This window comes from Tympanuchus pallidicinctus, unplaced genomic scaffold (genome assembly GCF_026119805.1).
Source record: "Tympanuchus pallidicinctus isolate F22 unplaced genomic scaffold, pur_lepc_1.0 scaffold8, whole genome shotgun sequence".
Lineage (NCBI taxonomy): Eukaryota > Metazoa > Chordata > Aves > Galliformes > Phasianidae > Tympanuchus > Tympanuchus pallidicinctus.
The window spans coordinates 48,377,673-48,396,131 of record NW_026294802.1 but is presented as its reverse complement, the minus strand read 5'-3'; the positions used below and the strand labels follow the sequence as shown (position 1 = coordinate 48,396,131).

The following is an 18,459-nucleotide window of genomic DNA, read 5'->3' as shown; positions in this document are numbered from 1 at the left end:
AACAGACAAACAGAGCAATGAGGCTGGTGTGGAGCAGAGTCAGGAGGGACTGCCGGCAGCAGGGAGAAAAATACAGTGCTTCATCATGAAAGGAATACTTCATGGAGAGAGCTTCCTTGTATTAATTGCAACAGTTGGGAGAATGTCCAGCTAACCTGTCTCTGACAATACAAAGTCATTCTTGCAAAGCTTGACCAGGAATGTGCTCCAGCAGCAGACAGCAATAAGCAGTGTCTTGTACTCAGCTCAGGAGAACTTTATATGTCTGACCTGATTATATTATTTCCTGATGCTACTGTCTGTTCCTTAAACATCTTCCTGAATGAGAAGCTGAGCTCAGCATAAGTTCTAGTGCACAGGTAGTAGTGTGATTCTCACCAGGACAACTGTTCATCCTGGACTGATGCATGCTCTTTTCATGCATGAACTTCAGCTCACCTGTACAGATGTGGCAAGGAGCAGAATACTGGCCCCAGAGCATCTTTCATAGAACCTTGCTTGGTTTGGCTAAGAATACTTTCCATAGCCCTGTAACTGTACGTGGGCTGCTGCAAAAGGTGAATGATCGTTTTGGTTTCCAAAACATTTTCCACTGGCAGTAATCACGAGCTTTCCTCCTTATGTCTATTTTCTGATCCTGGGAAATGCACTGGGAGGAACAAGGAGTAGCTGTGAGCATTATGGCTGAGAAGGAACAAAGACAGTGAATGGGTCTCAGACCACCAGAAATGAATTTCCAAGAGAGTAAATCACCTTGTTGCTAAGTCACCACAACTCCTGAATAAGTGCTAGAGGAAAAATACCTTGGGCAAAGGAGGAAATCAGAGCAGAGCAGGGAGACCTGCACTTGAGTTCTCCTGGTTTCAAGAGAGAGGAGAGACACTAGTATGCAAGGGAAGCCTTGTCAAGTTCTTCCCCAGGTAATGCCATGATTTTTATCCCTTGGTCATACAAAAGATGTACGTCACTCCCTCCTGAGCAGCAATTTGGGGCAAAACAAGTAGTTTGCCTGGTCGGGGATGATTTCTTTCAGGGCCTACACCCCACGGGAGCCATGTCAGGTTGGGTCAACATTGCTTCAAAATTATTCTAGGGGACCTTGTGCCATTGCAGTTCTCTTGTGCCATCCCTTTCTGCCCCACTGCACTCAACACAAGAGGAACGCCGAGCGTCCTGAGTGTTATTTGCCTTTCCCTCCTGAGTGAAGGCACAGGGGTGAGAAGTGCGACCTGAGCACCAGAGACCATGGATCTACTTTGCCTGGGCCTCACCACGTCTCGCTCCTGTGAGCATCTCTTGGTGGCAGAACAAGGTGAGGCAGTTCAGCACAGTCACAAGCTTACATCATGCTGACAAAGATCACGGTTTGCCACAGCACACAAGTGGGAATAGCCCCGGATTTGCTCTGGAAGGCTCTCCCAGAGATCGTGGCGTGGCACAGCTCCCAGGAGCTGGTAGCAGCTCCCATCCCACCATCCCTGCCTCCTCCACAGCCAGGGATGTGGGAGTGGCATTCCCCGGGGCCATGGCATTCTTGCTGCAGTTCCCCACACTGGCTGGCTGACTGTCTCCCCGCTGATCTCCTTTTTAGGGTGCGTGGGAGGGAGATGTGCTTACACGACACTCACGGGACGGCAGCGGGAGGCTTTCGGCAGCAGGGAGACGGGAGGTCACAGCAGGGACATGGCATTGCAGGTAGGAAACCATTCCGCATCCTCCCACTCCTTCCCGTCTCACGTCATGCCCTGGCCAGGGGCAGCTCGAGGAGCAGGTCCGTGTCTCTTGTCTGGAGACAAACCCAGTGTAATTGGGTGATACTTCCACTGATCGGCCGCGTTCCTGCTGGGAACAGGGTTGTGCAACAGTGAGGACTGGTGTGAAAAGCCCCTCCTGACACACATCCATACCTGACCTTGCTCACGGCGAAGCCCTCCCACAGCTGTGGTGCATGAGGGAGGACACACATCCTGTTCCACAGCGGTGGTGCTGGCGGTGCTGGCACGCCAAGCTGAGCCCCAGTACCCTGCCTTCCCTCCAGCCCTGCTCTTCTCAAAGACAGCAATTGTAACCAGCAACACGTTGGTGTCCATGGGGTGAGAAGTCTCTACACCAGCAGCACGTTTTGCTCTCACCCCTCCCCTGGTTGGCTCAGAAGCACACGTTGCATGTTTTTCTCATACAGCCCCAAGTGCTGGAGGGTATGGATGGTCACAGGGACAGTGGGGAAACCACAACCAAGAAGGGGCCAGAACCCAACAGCCATGGCACTGGGGTGACAGCAACATAAGGGAAGGACAAAATGACAACCAGGGATGCTGTGACCAAGACCAGAAGTGCTTGGTGAGCAGCTGCAGCCTGTCCATGCTGTGTAAATGGGAGACTCCAGGTGAGCGAGTAAAACACTGAGCAGGAAGGAGATGGCAATATGGTGAGGAGCAAATATCACACATTGCTTCCCGCTCTGCTCCCAGCTGAAGGGCATGCTGTGCTCTGTCTTTCTAAAGGGAATCTCACAGGATTGAATCTTGTAGATAAAACATTTAACCACACTGCACCAAAAGCACTTTGCAAACTCAGTCATGGAATTATGGAATCATTTGAGTTGGAATGGACCCTTAAAGGTCAACTAGTCCACCAAAAAGTGTGAAATGGCCTTTGAATGCTCTTTTTTTTTTTTTCTCCAAACTTGCTGCAAGTTTAAAAACTAAAACCAACAGCCACTGTTTGGTGTAGATAAGGAATGAATAAAGACACTACATGCAAAGTAGCTCCCAAGATGAACAAAATATACCTGCAGTACCATCCCTTTGCATGCTGCTTCATCCTTACCATATATATGATTCAGCTTATTTATCCTCATGTGTATCATGCACAAGCTTGCAGACAGAACAAAAAGTACTCCGGGAAGAAAAGACAAGGCAGCAGCATGCAGGTGGACTGCCCCGATGACAGGATGTTCCTTCCTCCTCTCAGGGATCTCTAACTCCATCTGTGCTTTTTCTTCTCCTAAAACATCTCTGAGTTCCCATGTGTTTACAGTAAAACATTTCCCCCCTATAGAGGCTGTTAAACTCATGAAGGGAGCTGGCTGGTGATCGCTGCAGACTTTTCTCTCATTGATACCAACTTGTCAGGGGTCACAGGTAGGAGCAGCAGGGCACTGAAGGGAGCAGCACGAGGCATTTGGAGAGCACCAGGATGGACAGACAGACAGCCAAGCAGGGCTGCCCCTTCCTGCCAAACCCAGTGCAGCGTGGTGGGACCTCCATGAAAGGCGTGCTTCAGATGTGCATTCAGTATTTATGGGCACTCGCGATGAAGGGAATGTTAATTTCCAAGTGTTAGTTCTAATTTTGTAATACTGTGCCCTAGAATAAACATCTGGGATCCTAGCAAACACAACATTGCATCTCTACACGGCACTTCCACAGAACTATGGGTTCTCGTGCTGCTGCTCCCAGGAGCACATTCTTGCCCTTTGGAAAAAAAAATGTATGTGACTAATGGAGCTACAGTGAAATCAGCTCTGGATGCTTTAAAAATAGATGATAACACTTCTCCTCCTTTTAAAGCCTGAATGAAAACAAACGTTGAATTAGAGAAGAAAACAAAGTCAGCAACTTGTCCGAGGTCACAAAGGACTGGCAAGGCCTTTGCCATGGATTGCAGCACGCATCCCTCGGTGCTTCGGCAGCTCTCTGTCCCCTCTCCCTAAACCAACCCGAAGGCTTTCAGCATTTCCTGCTCCTGCCTGCATACTTTGTGACACACACAGGGCTGCACCAGAAGGTATTACTAATGTATCCTCTGATAAGAAGGCTTCTAACAGTGTTATCAAAACTAAAGTGATAAGGTTGAATTTTTATGGGCTATTCCTCTGCAAGTGACTGGAGTGCAGCAGGCAGGTTGGGATACAAGCAACTACTTTCATCGTTCAGATGTCATTTTCTAGTAACAAAACTCTGAAACATTTTTGATGTGGGAGATAGAAGGAACCAAAACTTAATGCTCTCTCACTGAAAACAGAAAAGAAAAATCCACACTGAGGGAAAAAGAAGTTTCCACACGCATCAGCATGTGCGAACGTTTCAGTTTTGAGGAGACAATGCTTCTGTAGGAAAACTTTCCCATTTCAAAGCTTTGGCTTGGCCCTGAGGGCCCCATCTCCATCATCTCCATCATCTCCATCATCTCCATCATCTCCATCATCTCCATCATCTCCATCATCTCCATCATCTCCATCATCTCCATCATCTCTTGCAGTGTGGCACACAGGGACCCTCTGAGAGCAGCAGGAGCTGCTGCAGGAGCGTCCTTGCCTGAAGCACGCTGTGCAGCACCCTTCTCTCTGAGATAGCAGCTATCAGCAGGGCAGGATGACATGCCATTTTCACATTTCCCCACGTGCAATGGGTTCCCAGCTTTCCTCCTTCCAAGCAGAGGGCGCAGACTCCTGTGAGAGCATAGTGATGAAGGTATTGCTCTCTGGACCTGACCCTTGGCTGCGTGCTGCAAAAGGTGCACGGAACCAACCCGGAGCATCCTGTTAACACTTGAGAACTAACCCGTACATCAGGGTCCAGGACCCCTCCTGGGTGCTCCTCGCCTTCCCTGCAGCACTTCCCTTTCCTCTGCATGCCGCGCTGAAACCGTGCCACGGCCGCTCGCCCTCGTGCTCCCCCTTCGCTTCTCACTTTCCCTCCCATTGGTTTCACGTTCCCTTCGCCACGCGGAAAAGCTTTCAAGCTCATCCAGCCCGGCAGCAGAGTTTATCCTGGTTCCACCCACTGGGACTTTCCTAGCTTCCTCCTGCACGGCGAGGGGAAAAAAAGGCAGAGGCAGACAGCAGGCATCCCGGGGAGCTCGGGGAGCCGCGGTGCTCCCTTCCCTGAGCTAGGTTTCTATTGTAGGCGGTGCATTCCTCGGGAGGGAGGGTGTGTGTGTGTGTCGGTGCCTTCCCACACTCCGGGCAGCTCTTATTTAATGGGGGTCTCCATGCAGGGCAGAAAGCAGAGGAGGTTTAGCCATTGCCAGGCTCAGCGGCAGCTCGTAAGCCAATTGCCGGCATGGATCACAGGGCTGAAATAACCCTGGAGGAGGCTTCGGCGACCGGCCAAGCCTCCAGGATGCGCATCAGGGAGGACCTGAGGAGGATGCGCTGCGCCGTGCTGCTCTGCCTGCTGGCCGTGCTGCTGCTGGCGCTGCCCATCGCATACCTGCTGGCTGGGAACCTGCGAGCACCCACCTCCTGCCCCCAGGTAAGGCGCTGCCGTATCTCCACCTGTGGAAGTTCTACCTCTCCCCTTGTAGTTGTGTTTTGTTGTGTTTTTTTTTTTTTTTTTTTTTTTTTTTTCTCCAAATTTTCTGGGTCTGGTTCTCTCTTTGAGTTTCTTGTGTTTAAGGGCAGGAGAGAAGCACGCTGTTACGTGCTGTCATCCTCGTGCAGAGCCAGTCTGCTGAGGTTATAGCTGATTTTTGCTCAGCCCCTGCTCCTCTTGTCTTTATTTCACTCTGCTCACAGTACAAGATATGCCTTTAAAACTTTTGCTGGCATGCTGCTTGAAATTCTGAAGGGGAATCTCTATTTGGTTGAAATCTGTGTCTCTCCACTGATCTCAGACAGATTTTGATACTCATTTTCCTCCCTCCTTTCAGATGAGCTCTGAGACTTCCCCTCCCATGTCCTATTTCAGCAAGCATCTGCTGACCAAACGCTGATGTCAATGGCTCAGTGCCCATCATACATCACCCAGCAGACAGCAGCAGCTCTCACATGTTATTAAAGTACAGCCCTGCACAGATACCATCTGGGACAACTATGGGGCCTGACCCTAAATTTCCCACTGTGGGATTTGCTCCCTATCAAAACTTTCTCTACATCTGGGGAAGTTCTCATCTCTTTGATAGGACAGCTGAGCTCTCTTTGCTCCTGGGCTGGTGAAGATGGTCACCACTAAAGCTCTTCTGTGCTGCCCTACTCCTGCCTGCAAGTGCTTCTTTCCATTCTATCCTATGAATCTATCAGGACTGCCCTGTGTTAGAAGAGCACACACATACAGCTCTGAAGAATGAAGGTTTGAAGGAATGTTAGCTGCAGGTCTGAAATTCTGCACTCAATTAGTCTGCTCGTCACTTAGGAACAGCAGAAGACAGCAGTGTTAATAAGTGGCCTCGAGGGTAAATTTTGGATGCAGCAACCATTTTGCTTGTGTGTATTTAGACAGTCTGACAGCCGTGCCCGCAGCTCTGTGCCTCAGCTTGTTTGGCTGCATAGAAAAGCTCTGGCCCTGCTTTGAACCTGAGTTTATACCCAAGCAGAGGCAGCTCCTGGTGCAGCATCTTCCACGTTAACTTTGCACCCAGCTGGCAGGAGGTGCAACACCCTGGCACCTCAGATTGCTAAACATGCTGATTTCTTGCATGTGTGGAAGTGCTTACTGCTGTGCTGACCCTCCTGCTGTTTATGGAGTGGGTGCATGCAGTGAGAAGGCATTTGGGGGGCTGTCTCTTTCCTCTTGCTGTTCCCTCCCTCTGAGGTTCCAAGCAGAACAGTTCAATTCCTGAGATGACCTTAAAGAGAATTAGTAATAGAACGAATTAACGATAGAATGCAAGCTGTTAGGTAGAATAGTGCATTCCTTGTTCCTATTCTGCTGGCACAGTCAATAGAGAAAAGTGTTTGTGTCAGGGTCTGTTTTTTTTTTTAAGAGGAAAAGAGCAATGTAAGCCATTAAGTTTGCTCTAGCCTATACATGCCCTTCACAAGCATGTACTTCTATGCACATGCACTGAATTAGAGTGTAATAATCCCACGGTGATGCAATGAGGTGATCAGTTGCTTTGCAACCTTTGCACGTCCCACTGAGGCAGGAAAAGCACCAGGGCTGGCTGTGTGCCCATGGTACCAGTGCTAAGCTGGGTGGGGGTGTGCCTGGCAGCACTGTGCTGCATTTGCTGAGCTTTTCATTCATTCCTCCAAACTCTGAGTGTGTCACCAGCTTTGTCCAGCAGCAGAGTGCATTGGGAGGGGGGTGTTGCTTGCTTGCTGTTCACCCCTCTGAGCTCAGCATGTCTGCAGCACAGCTGGATCCAGAGGAGAGGTTCTGAGTATACAGGCTCTCAGGACCAGGTCTTTTTGTGTTTCCAGCTGCATTTATACAATTAGAATTGTGTTGCTGGAGGATGCCTTCACATGTCTCATTAATGAAGAACTTAGCTGGGAGAAGGCATGTCTTGCATTGTGGTCACAACAAGCCCAGGTAACCCTACAGGCTTTGGGATGAGTGGCTGGAAAGCTGCCTGATGGAAAGGGACCTTGGTGTATGGATGGACAGTCGGCTGAATGTGAGCAGCAGTGTGCTCAGGTGGCCAAGAAGGCCAATGGCATCCTGGCTTGGATCAGGGATGGTGTGGTGAGCAGGACTGGGGGAGTCATCTTGCCCCTGTTCTCAGCATTGCTGAGGCCTCACCTCGAGTACTGTGTTCAGTTTGGGGCACCTCAGTACAGAAATGACACTGAGGCACTGGAGCAGGTCCAAAGAAGGGCAGCAAGGCTTGTGGAGAGCTTGGAGAATACGGCCCTACGAGGAGAGACTGAAGGAACTGGGGCCATCTTGCTGTCTTTAAATGTCCGAAAGGAGATTGCAGCAAGAGCAGGGTTGGTCTCTTCTCACTTGTGACAGGTGACAGGATGAGGGTAAACTGCCTCAAGTTGCACCAGGGAGGTTTAGGTTGGGTATAAGGAAAATATTATTTACATGAAGGGTTTTTAAGCAGTGGAATGGGCTGCCCAGGGAGGTGGTTGAGTCAGCATCCTTGAGTGTGTTCAAAAACCATCTGGATGTGGTGCTCAGGGCCATGATTTAGTGGTGGGCTGTCAGAGTTAGGCTAGCACGATTACGATGTGGTTGGACTTGACGATCTTTAGCATCTTATCCAACCTGAGCAATTCTGTGGCTCTATGTGTTCGGAAGCCCTCACAGCAGTGCTTTTGGGCTGTGGGTGCCCTGGGCACACTGGAAGCAGGTGGGCTGGCCCTGCTTTGCAGCTGACATGAGTTTGCTCACTGACCCTTGCAGCAGTGAGCTCACAGCAGGAGTACCACAGGACCAGAGCTCAGCCCATGCAGGATTATCTTTTTCCACTGCACTCTGGCCAGTTCTGGGCCACAGCTCCAGCACCAACTGGGAGGAACTGGTGCAGCCAAACGGGTGAGAAGCACGTAGTAAATCCCTGAACCCATCCTTCCTGGAGCAAGGAGGAGGGGGAGGGTTGTGCAAGCGGGGTGTGCCTCTGTGGCTGCAGGGTGAGACGGTTGTTCAACTCAGCTTCTGTGTGGGTGCCCGTGGTGTCACGCTCTCCTCAGAAGGGACATAAGCTCACCTTTTCCTCAGGAAATGCCCCTTTTAGGGAAGAGCAGTTATGTCATCACAGCAACACGTGCGAACCACCGGTTCTCTTTCTTGTGGTGAGCTGCGTCTTGTGTGAGTAACTGAGGCTTGATGATGGGTTCCCTGGACACCTTCCAGGTTCACACGCGGCTTCCCTGCTGGAAGTAGAAATCACTTTCTTTTGTACTTCAAGACAAAGCGAGGTGAGGAAATAGGGTTCTCTAAGCACTGACACAGTTTGGGCTATTAGCAGGAAATCATAAAAGGCTGCGGGGCATCCTTCCCAGAAGGAAAGCCAAGTTTTAATCTGAATGCGCAAATGAAGGGAAGCCAGGCAAGCATCTCCATCCATCCCAGCAACTCACTCCATTTGTAAAGCTGAAAGTCAAGGCCTGCCCTGCAGATATTGGTACCTGGGCTTGTGCTGCTGGGAACCTTAGCGTGGCAGGACGACAAGCAGGGCACAAGGGAGGTTCAGTGTGAAACCAGACAAAAAATTTGCACGTGTACCTGTGTGCCATGTCAGCCTTGAGACACGAGAGGAGCCAGGAGAAGCTCAGCCTGGGTTTCCATCCTATAGTCCAAAAGGATGAAGCAGCAAATATCAGAATAAGATTGGCAGAGCTGTAACCCATGCAGAGCCAGATGCCCTCATGGCCTGCCCGAGTGGGAAGAAGAAGCCCAAGGAGGTGGTGGAGTTACCATCCCATGAGGTTTTCAAGAAGAGGGTATATGTCACAGTGAGGGATGTGAGTAGTGGGCATGGGCTGATCTTTGGACTAGTTAATATTAATGGTCTTCTCCAGCCATAATGACTGTGATTCAAAATGACTTCTTGATCCGTAGGGATGTAGAGGTGCTGGGGGAGAAGCAGGGAGCCTTGAGCCATGTCCTGGGTGTGGGAGACTCTTCCAAAAGCCATAAAACTGTTCTTTGATGCTTATGGTTCTCACAGGCAGAACAGCCAGTATATGCCACAGCCCAGGCAAAATGCATCCAGCATTAAGGACAGCTTTTGCCAAAAATCCAGGCCATGCAGCGCCCCTGGGCTGAGGAAAACCAAGTGCAAGCACCATGTGTGCCCTGCAGAGACCTGCCACGAGACTGCACCTTGTGCTAAAAATGGAGCTGGGGATGTTTGGCTCATGAATCCCCCCACCTCCACTGCCAGCCTGTTTTTCCCAGGCAGTTCTCCTGGACAAACCCAGCCCTTCCTTGAGGTGCAAAGGGGATGTTTTGTGTTTGCCCTCCTCCTGGGCTGTAGATGTAAATGCGGCAGGACTTTGGGTAGTAGTGGAGTTTTGCATACTGCAGCTTTCAGGGTTACCATAGGTGCTGGAGATGCCCTTTGCTCAGCTGTAGGGCGGGATTTTCAAAGTTGCTCAATGCTGCTTACATTTTCTCTGCTGTAACCAAAGGGAAAACTGTGGCCACTTGGTGAACTTTACAGAAGCACAGCTAAGCAAGAAAGGAGAATAGAGAAAAATGCTAATTGTGTGGTTTCTCTACTGCCTTGTGCTGCTTGGCTCTCCCTCACCCCTCCTCATCCTGAAAGCTCTTTATGCACGTCATCCACACCCCTAGTGTACATCAGCAGCACAAGCATTGCTAACATCAGGCTATTGTGTAGCCTTTTTAAGTACTAAAATGTTTTCTGTTTAAACTGAGGTTTGTGTCCTTATCAAACAGCACAAATAGGAAAAAAAAACTCCACCTTTGCCAAGCAAAGAACACATTCACACCATGCAGCACAGCTCTTCAGCACTGCTGCTCTTCAGGGCACAGAAGTGCAGCTGCTGCTCGAGGAGCATCCATCTGGCATTCTTTGGAAACAAGTGAATGGAGGTTGCATAAAAAGCTTCTTTACCGCTGGCAGACAAAACCGTTTTGATGTCTTTGACTGAGCAGTGAGGTCCTTCCCTCTTCCCTCTCACCTCTGCTTTTATTTCAACACCTGAGTGTACATAAGATACGTGAAGTTAGGCTTTAAGCAAACAGCTCAGCTGAAGTTACATGGTTAAGTGTTGTGATTTGTGATTGATTTGTGGCTCTTTGTGGCACTTAGCATTGTTTGAAAGTACACTACTTGATAAATATGTCACAGGGATGCACAGCCAGCATCTCACAGCTCCTTTCTTCCCCCCTGCAGCCACACTGCTTTCCAAGCTGCTGGAGGAGGGCTGGAGCTACAGGAGCATGGCAGGGTGTGAGCTGGAAGCAGCCTGTCAGCATAGCATGCAGCCAGCAGCCCCTTCTTTTTGCTGCTCAACCCAAAGGCTGGCACTGCTTGGCACAGGCGCTGTCACTGTGGGATGTGCTCATGCTTAGTGCTGGAGGAAGTTTAAGGTGCAAACAAATGTGAAATAAGTCTATCTTGCCCACAATTCAAGACATTCCTAAGCAGTAGACTTGCAGCCTGAAATAATGCAGGTGTAGAAAAAGAAGCTGCAGGTCTGTAGATGACACACCTCTTTACTGGTGTTTCAAATGCACCATGCAGATGTTTGAAGCAGAGAAGAGCATCTCGTGCTGTGCTGCTTGCTCCATTTCACTGCACAGATGGAGACAGCAGCCACCAGGCAGCAGTGCTCCAGCAGTGCTATGCAGAGGCACTGGCCCAGGAGCGATGGCTCCTTCCCTCAGTTCTCCCCAAGGGAGAGGGGTGCAGGGCTTTGTCCAACCCACGAGCTGAGCACAGCCACTACAACAGCCCAGCTCCTGCCCCAACACCTGCCTGAGATGTGGGTGGCTTTAAACAAGCAGCAAGAAACTTGCACTGAAGCAAAGCTCTGTCAGGGCTTGTCCTTTTACATAAAAGCTTTAACTGAGGAGGAGGAGGAGGAGGGTATCAGAGTACCATCTCCTGTTCTGGGGGGTAAGCAAACTGGATGTGGTGCAGGAGCCCTGGAGCTAACTGCTTGCACATCTCTCTTGCAGGTCGTGGACGAGAGGAGCTCTCACTTTCTGAAGCAGCGGGCAGTAGCTGCTGGTAAGTGTGCCAGCCCTTTTCCCATCCCCATCATCTTTGTTTGTCAAGGTTTTGCAATTGCTGACGCAGCCCCTGGGCCAGACAGCTCCCTGCCTGCCCTCACCACGAGGATCCAAGCATGTCAGGGCAGGGTCACGGGATGTGGGAAGATGGGTACAGCTGGGGCCATAGTGAGGGGTGAGCATTCCCAACCCCAGACAGGGCCAACTCCATCCCAGGGTGGGCTCACACCTCCCAGCATTTCGCTGGGACCCATATATCTCCCTTATGGGCCAAAGTGTGGATTTGGGAGCCTGTGAGTTCATCCCTCACACCTTCCTTCCACACACTTAAACTTTTTTTCTCTTTTTCCCCGCAGTTACAGACACACTTCCCAGTGCCGAGAAGCCAAGAGCACACCTGACAGGTAATGCTTGTTCCAAACCAGTGTTTCCTTTGGGTCTCACAGATGTTGCAGTGCAATAACCAAGGTTTATAGGGTCTGATAGAATCAAGCTGCAAGATGCAGTGGAAGAAGTCACCAGCTTTGTCTCATTGACCACAGCAGTGATTATAGGAAAGGGCCCACAGAGGAGGCAGCTGGCAAACATTGCCACTTCCCTGGGCTGTTGCTGTCATTGTGTGAGCACTTGGGTTCCTGTAACTGAGCTTCAGTGCTGCCTGTCATGTTAGTGATCTGCTGGGTCTGCTGAGAACATTGGTGGAAGAGCCCAAGTGAGCTGTGAGTTAGAAAGATCTGTCAGTTCTGGAGTAAAATAAGACCAAATAAGGCCGGTTTTGGGGTGCTTATATTTTCTGCAAGTGCAACCTGAAGCCACGCACACCACATTCCCATCAATAGCTTCCTGGTTTTGGTGAGGTCACACGTAACGTGCGTTGGAGCAACCAAGGGAAGAGCTGTATGCAGCTGAACCTCTCAGCTTGTGTTGGCTAGGAAGATGCCAGCTCAGAACATCACCACCTCAGCATCAAAGCTGGGGCTGTCAGCACATTGAAGGGAACTTAGGGAATATTACCTGAAGAAAAAAGATTTGTAGTTTCCTGAGTGGATGGGACTGAGAGCTGAGGAGCTCTCCAGCTGCTCTGGACTCCCCCCTTATGTCCACTAAGATAATTTATACCTCCCCAAAATATAGCTCACTTGCAGAGGCTTCCCCAGTAGCCTGTGTGTTGTCCCAGAGGAGCTCTGTAGTAACTTGAAGCGTGCAAGAAGTTACACGAGGCTTAACACGTGTATGCGTGGGGTTATCAGAGCTTCAGGGCTGATTTGTCAACCACTATAGTTTGTTTACTTTCCCTAACCCCAAGCTCCTTCTTAATGCACTCCTATGTCCCAACCCTTTCTACACACAGGTGGATAGAACTGCAAAATGGATCTGTGCTTGCTCAAAATACATAAAATCACAGAACCATGGAATATCCTGAGTTGGAAGGAACCCACAGGGATCACTGAGCTCAACCCAGCTCCACACAGGACCCCCCAACCCCCAGCCCTATGGCTGAGAGCAGTTTCCCAGTGCTCCCTGAGCTCCAGGGCTGTGCTCACTGCCCTCTAGGGCACAGCCATTCCCCATCCCCACTGGGCCATCCGCTGACAGCTCCATGCTGTTCCCTCAGGTCTGCAGAAGAAGGACCTTGGCTGCTAATGTAGGTCCCTTTGTTTCCCAAATCTCCACATGACCAAGACCCAGAGGCTCTCAGTGCAGCTGACTCACAATTGCAACCCAAGTGTTTCTCTGCTGATGGGAACTTCCCTGGGTTGCACAAAAGTCCAACTGTCACAGGGAAGCACCCAACAGTTTGCTTTAAGTTTTCTCGGGCCTCTGTTTGAAACTCCTCCACCATCACTCCCAAGCAGTGCCCTGGGCTGGGGCCTGTCCGCCTCCTGCCTCAGCCCCATCAATGCTATCTGGGAGAAGGAAAAAGCAAGGGGAATTTTCTCACTTCTTATCTGTGCATAACAGAGTCGAGAGCCTGAGCTGAAGGCTGCAACTAGGCTGCTGTGCCACCGAGCCACCAGGAAACCAGGCTTCTGTGAACTTGGCTTTAAGCTTTCTTGTTGTGTTCAAGCACTTCTCTTTTGCTTTTCTGCACCCTGCAGCAATGATTTCCTGAGCTCAATGCAGAAGTCTTTGGCGTTGTTCTAAACTTGTTGTATAGTGATTTCCTGGGTGTCCTTCTGGTCTTCACTTCTCTGAAACCACGACTTGGGCAGAGAAAGTGAAAAAGGAATAATTATTCTTCAGATCTTTTGTGCATTCCCCCACTTCAGGTGCCTGGTTCACTGTGCAGATAGCAGGCTAGGTGCCTTTCCTCATGGCAGATCTTCTCCAGAGCTCCAGCTGCCCCTCTCTCCTTCTGGGTTTAGGAACGTATGTTTTAAATGTAAAAGCAGAGTGAGAGGAATGAGAACTAACCAGAGTGTTTAACACGGGAATGCACCACTGAATTAGCAGTAGCAGGATGACTCAATGTTCGGGTCTCTGTTCCTTTTCTCCACCTGTCCTTGGCCTCTGGAAAATACACAGAGCAGTTTGGACTCATCCATACCGACACCAAGACCTCCTCTCCCTGTCTGCCGCTGAAGAACAGTCAGTGTGAACCCCAGCTGGGGCTTTTCTCCACCCTCACTGTTTCCCATGCAGTAGTTCAGATTTGGTGCTGACCACCACCATCCCTGTGGCCATTATGGAGCTGTGCTTCAGGTCAGGAGGTAGACCTGTGCCTGCATGAGATGGCATGGCACAGTTGGATGAAGTGTGTAACAGAGACCCAACCAAAGACCTGTCCAGCACTTGCTGTGCTGTGATGCTATCTGAACACCTCACTAAATCTGGGTAGAAAATAACTTCCTGGCTCCACTTGGCAGTTTGGCAGCCTCTCCTATGAGAAAATGTTGAGGGAACTGGGCTTGTTTAGCTTGGAGGGAGCGTATAAACAGGAGGGGGAATGGCTGTTTATGAGGGTGGATAGTGATAGGACAAGTAAGGGGGAATGATTTTAAACTGAGACAGGGGAGGTTGAGGTTGGATATTAGGAGGAAGTTTTTCCCCCAGAGGGTGGTGAGGCACTGGCACAGGTTGCCCAAGGAGGCTGTGGATGCCCCATCCCTGCAGGCATTCAAGGCCAGGCTGGATGTGGCTCTGGGCAGCCTGGGCTGCTGTTGGTGACCTGCACACAGCAGGGGTTGGAACTGATGAGCACTGTGCTCCTTTGCAACCCAGGCCATTCTGTGATCGTATGATTTTGTGGTTTTAAGATTAATTGTTAAATTTCTTGAAAAACAGAAACTCTGCAGCCTCTGTGCTTTGCAACTTGTGCAGCATGAGACCAGAGCTGTGTAAGAGTCCAAGGCCCTCATCTCCTCCCTAAGGTATAGCTCAGTGTCACCAGTGAGGGCCATGAACCGTAGAAACCCAAGTTCACCAGCATGCCACCAATGCAACCAAGTGACAGGGATTGCCCAGCAAGTGGCTAAACCAAAAGGGATTTTAGGAAAAGAGAAGAAATTTTACATCTGAGAGATGCACAAAAAAATGAAAGTGAAAGGGAAACTTGAAGGAACTGCAGCATTAAATCCCATAGTGAAAGCAGATTTTATTTACTTCAGAGATTAGCATAAGATGTGCATCTGCAGGAAGTGCAGCTCCATATACTTAAGAAGTAAATGAATGACAAGTACAGCTGTGCTGGAAAAGGAGCCATACAATATTCAGAGGCACTTCAACATGCATCTTTCCTGATATATCTCTAAAGCATGGGGAAATTTGACCAGCCTGAAAATGGAGAGCATCAACCAAGTGAGTTTTAACCTAAAAGGAAGGTTAGAGCCATAAAACTTAGAATTGCCTCATTCCAGAAGTTATGAAATAATGTGTTTCATATGAGAGGCTTCATAGTTATTAAAAACACTGCAGAATTGAGTGTTGCTGACATCTTAAATGCGTCATTGGATATGTAGAAAAAGAACATTTCTCCTGAACCTTCTCCTCAATTTTTTCCCTAACTACCCAAGATGGAAGAGAGCCCAGAACTCTTTCAGGAAATGTTATAATCTTTCCTTATCTTCCTCTGCCACCACCCTATCTCAGAGAGGCCTTACTCCTTAGCCACAGTGACCCCAGTGCCGTGTTAGTTTTTGCCGGGTCCCAAAGCAGACAAGGACAGACCATGAGTGCTTTTGCTTTATTTCCTCCTCTCTTTCTATAGCAGCAAAGCTCTGTTTCCTCTAAGTCTCATATTCTTTATAATGCTTTTATATTTTAGCTTGGCTTGCTATCACAGTCCCCGTCTATCGTCTTCCAGCAAAGAAATACTCCATGTGCTTTGCCTTCTGGGAAAAGATAGAGGGATTTAATTTTTCCGAGCACTGACAGGCAGGCTGGGAAAAAAGCCATTATTTTGTTGTGCTACTGAGAGAATATGCAAGAAATTGCACTTCTAACAGCAGCTTGTTTTCCTACGAGTTATCTATTGTCAGAAAACAGGAGAAAAAGGACGGCACTGGGGGCTGAGGGTATTTGTTTTCCTGAATCTCATTTCCCCCAGGATAAACCTAACAGCCGTTGCCAAGAGCATTTCTAAGCTCATCCCCACCCGCCTTCAGTTTGCTTCCCTGCCTGTGCACACACACCCTATCCCCAAATGCTGAATCATAACTGACCTTAAGCATTAACTTAAGCTCATGAAAGCCGCTCCCCGGTTCTTCCCCCCCCTGTCCTGAGCATCCTGATCCTCTGCTTAGATCAGGCTGTGCTGGGGGTGGATTGGAGCTCTGTGTGTCGTCGGTGAACCACGAGAGCGTTTCTGTTTGTTGGTTGTTCTGTCTGAAGTAAAGCTGAAGTTAGCACCGAGCTTAGTGTTCTGTCCCAAACGTTTTCAAAACAGAGTTAAAAATGGGTTTTATTACAGCGTGTCACTTTGGAAGTGGGTGCTTTAAAGCACAGTGGGGTTTTCCAGCTCTATGGTGAAATCAAAGGACTGCAGTTGTGTAGCAGAAGATTTCAATGCAGCACCCAGCAGCAAACCCCATTGTTAGCCTCCAGAAGTAACCTGGCAGGAAGAATTCAATGTTTTCAGTGCTCAGTGGTAGATCACAATGATTGTAGTGAAGCTTCTGCAAGCAAACAGAGCCTGATGTTCTCAGTTAGTAGTAGTAGTTAGCTCTACTATGGCACAAACACAGCTTCAGTCCGTCAGTGCTCATGAAGACACTGCTCTCGTGTCTCTGACTGCTGTCCTGAGCCATTAGGTGCAGGCACGTATCCAGCTGTACAACTGGCCCAGCACTGCTTTCACTTAAGAACAAAGTTTATGCTTTGCAAATGGGTGAGAGCACTCCAGACCTATGAGCAAAAGCCCTGTGTCCTACCCCACAGTGAGACAGCCTTAGGGATGGACAGTCCCATCATTTGGGATGCCCTGTCACCCAGGATACCCAGCTGTAACCGAGCCCTGTGGGCAGCATGCTCCAACCAAGGTCTTCCAACTTTGGTTGGACTCCTCTTGGTTCTCAGATCTGGACATCTTATGGGCAGCCTCCAAAAGTAGCTCTTGACAGTTCGCCTGCAGCTGACTGACTGTAAAGGAAAAACATTTCTCTCCTGGAGTTTTGATTGCCCTGTGGAGGAAACATCCTGTATTTCTCCAGCTGGAACAAACTAACACATCTCTTCTCCCTCTTTCTTCCGCAGTGAAGAAACAAGATCCCTCCAGTGCCACGGGAAGACATATGCCCATCCTGCAGTGGGAAGACAAGCGAGGCTTGGCCTTTACCAAGAACAACCTGAGTTATTCCAGCAAAGCACTGGTGATACCTGTGTCGGGGGATTACTATGTCTATGCCCAGGTCACTTTCCGAGGGCCCAGTGACACTTCAAGTAAAACCAATTCTGTCACTGCAGTCATCACCAAAGTCACTGACAGCTATCCCGAGCCCACCCAGCTGCTGACCAGCAGCAAGACCCTCGGTGAAGAAAGGAACAACTGGTTCCAGCCCATTTATCTGGGAGCTGTGGTTTCCTTAGAGATAGGAGACAAGCTAATGGTCAACGTTAGTGACATCAAGCTGGTGGATTACACTAAGGAGCACAAAACCTTCTTCGGTGCCTTTTTATTGTAGGTCTCTGGCAGCAGCTTTGTGGAAGCCTCCCTTAAGGGCCCTGGTTTGGTGGTTGCATGTTGGGGAGCTGGTCTCTGTGCTGTCCTCTGTGCTTCACTCACCTGCTGCCTTAAATTATGGGGTGGAGAGAGCTGGAGCTGCAGGATGAATGGAAGCAGCCCAAAAAACTCCAGAAAAATGAAAGTCAGACTTAAAAGATGATGGGGATTCTTGAAAGCTCTGTATATTGGAGAGGAACCTTTTTTTATGGGTTGGGTAGGGATATTTATCGTAAATAGGCTAGGCTGCACCACTAATTCCTTTTCCAGTACATCATTTCTTCAACTGAAAAGAAGTGTTTTAAACTGTCTCCAGCACTTCCAGTATAATTTTGCATCATCTTTCTTCAGATTCTTAAAGGCAATTACAATTAATAATTTCCTTAAACACAGTTCAGTGCTTTGCACTAATATAAAGCCCAGATTAATCATTAACTGCTCAATTAATCACTTCCAGTTTCCCTGTAAAGTAGATTAAAATTATATCACGTGTTTTGCAGAAGCTACCTGATTTTCTTTTATTTTCCAGGATACCATTTACAGATATTTAAGTCAATGTATAGGCTTTAGCTTTTATTTAAAACTTCTAGGGAGCGTGCAGAAACATTTTCATTTCAGCATGACCGTGGAATCTCCCCTCCAGATCCAAACATTAGGAAAGCAGAAAAAAAAAAAACAACCAAAAAAAAAGAATCAGGGAGATACGCAGAAACATCCTCCACACTTTCCAAAACCAATCACAGAAATTTAAAAAAAAGAAAAAGAAAAAAGAAAATTGCTCTGCAACATTTTGCTTTCCACCGCGCATCATGCAAAGCAAATGCAACTAAAGACACCAGTGCCCTCCTAATGCTTTGCAACCACTGCTACTACAGCAATCTGCTGACACAGAGATCTCCCCATCCTTTGCCTGGGTGCAGG

At 49.0% G+C, this 18,459-nt stretch overlaps 1 protein-coding gene across 1 annotated transcript; it reads left to right on the top strand.

Moving 5' to 3' along the window:
* Window positions 1-4,696: 4,696 nt before the first annotated feature.
* Window positions 4,697-18,231, top strand: TNFSF15 (TNF superfamily member 15). The gene is made up of 4 exons (XM_052669724.1): window positions 4,697-5,258; window positions 11,328-11,379; window positions 11,738-11,785; window positions 17,073-18,231. The coding sequence occupies exons 1-4, from the start codon at window positions 5,067-5,069 to the stop codon at window positions 17,498-17,500; spliced, it is 720 nt and encodes a 239-aa protein (XP_052525684.1). The 5' UTR covers window positions 4,697-5,066; the 3' UTR covers window positions 17,501-18,231.
* The last annotated feature ends 228 nt before the right edge of the window (window positions 18,232-18,459 follow it).

Bases quoted from the DNA above. Each gene is read 5' to 3' on its own strand.
- TNFSF15 (XM_052669724.1), top strand. From the start codon at position 5,067: ATGGATCACAGGGCTGAAATAACCCTGGAGGAGGCTTCGGCGACCGGC. The intron at 5,259-11,327 runs GTAAGGCGCTGC...TCTCTCTTGCAG, and splicing joins CACCCACCTCCTGCCCCCAG to GTCGTGGACGAGAGGAGCTC. The intron at 11,786-17,072 runs GTAATGCTTGTT...TTTCTTCCGCAG, and splicing joins GCCAAGAGCACACCTGACAG to TGAAGAAACAAGATCCCTCC.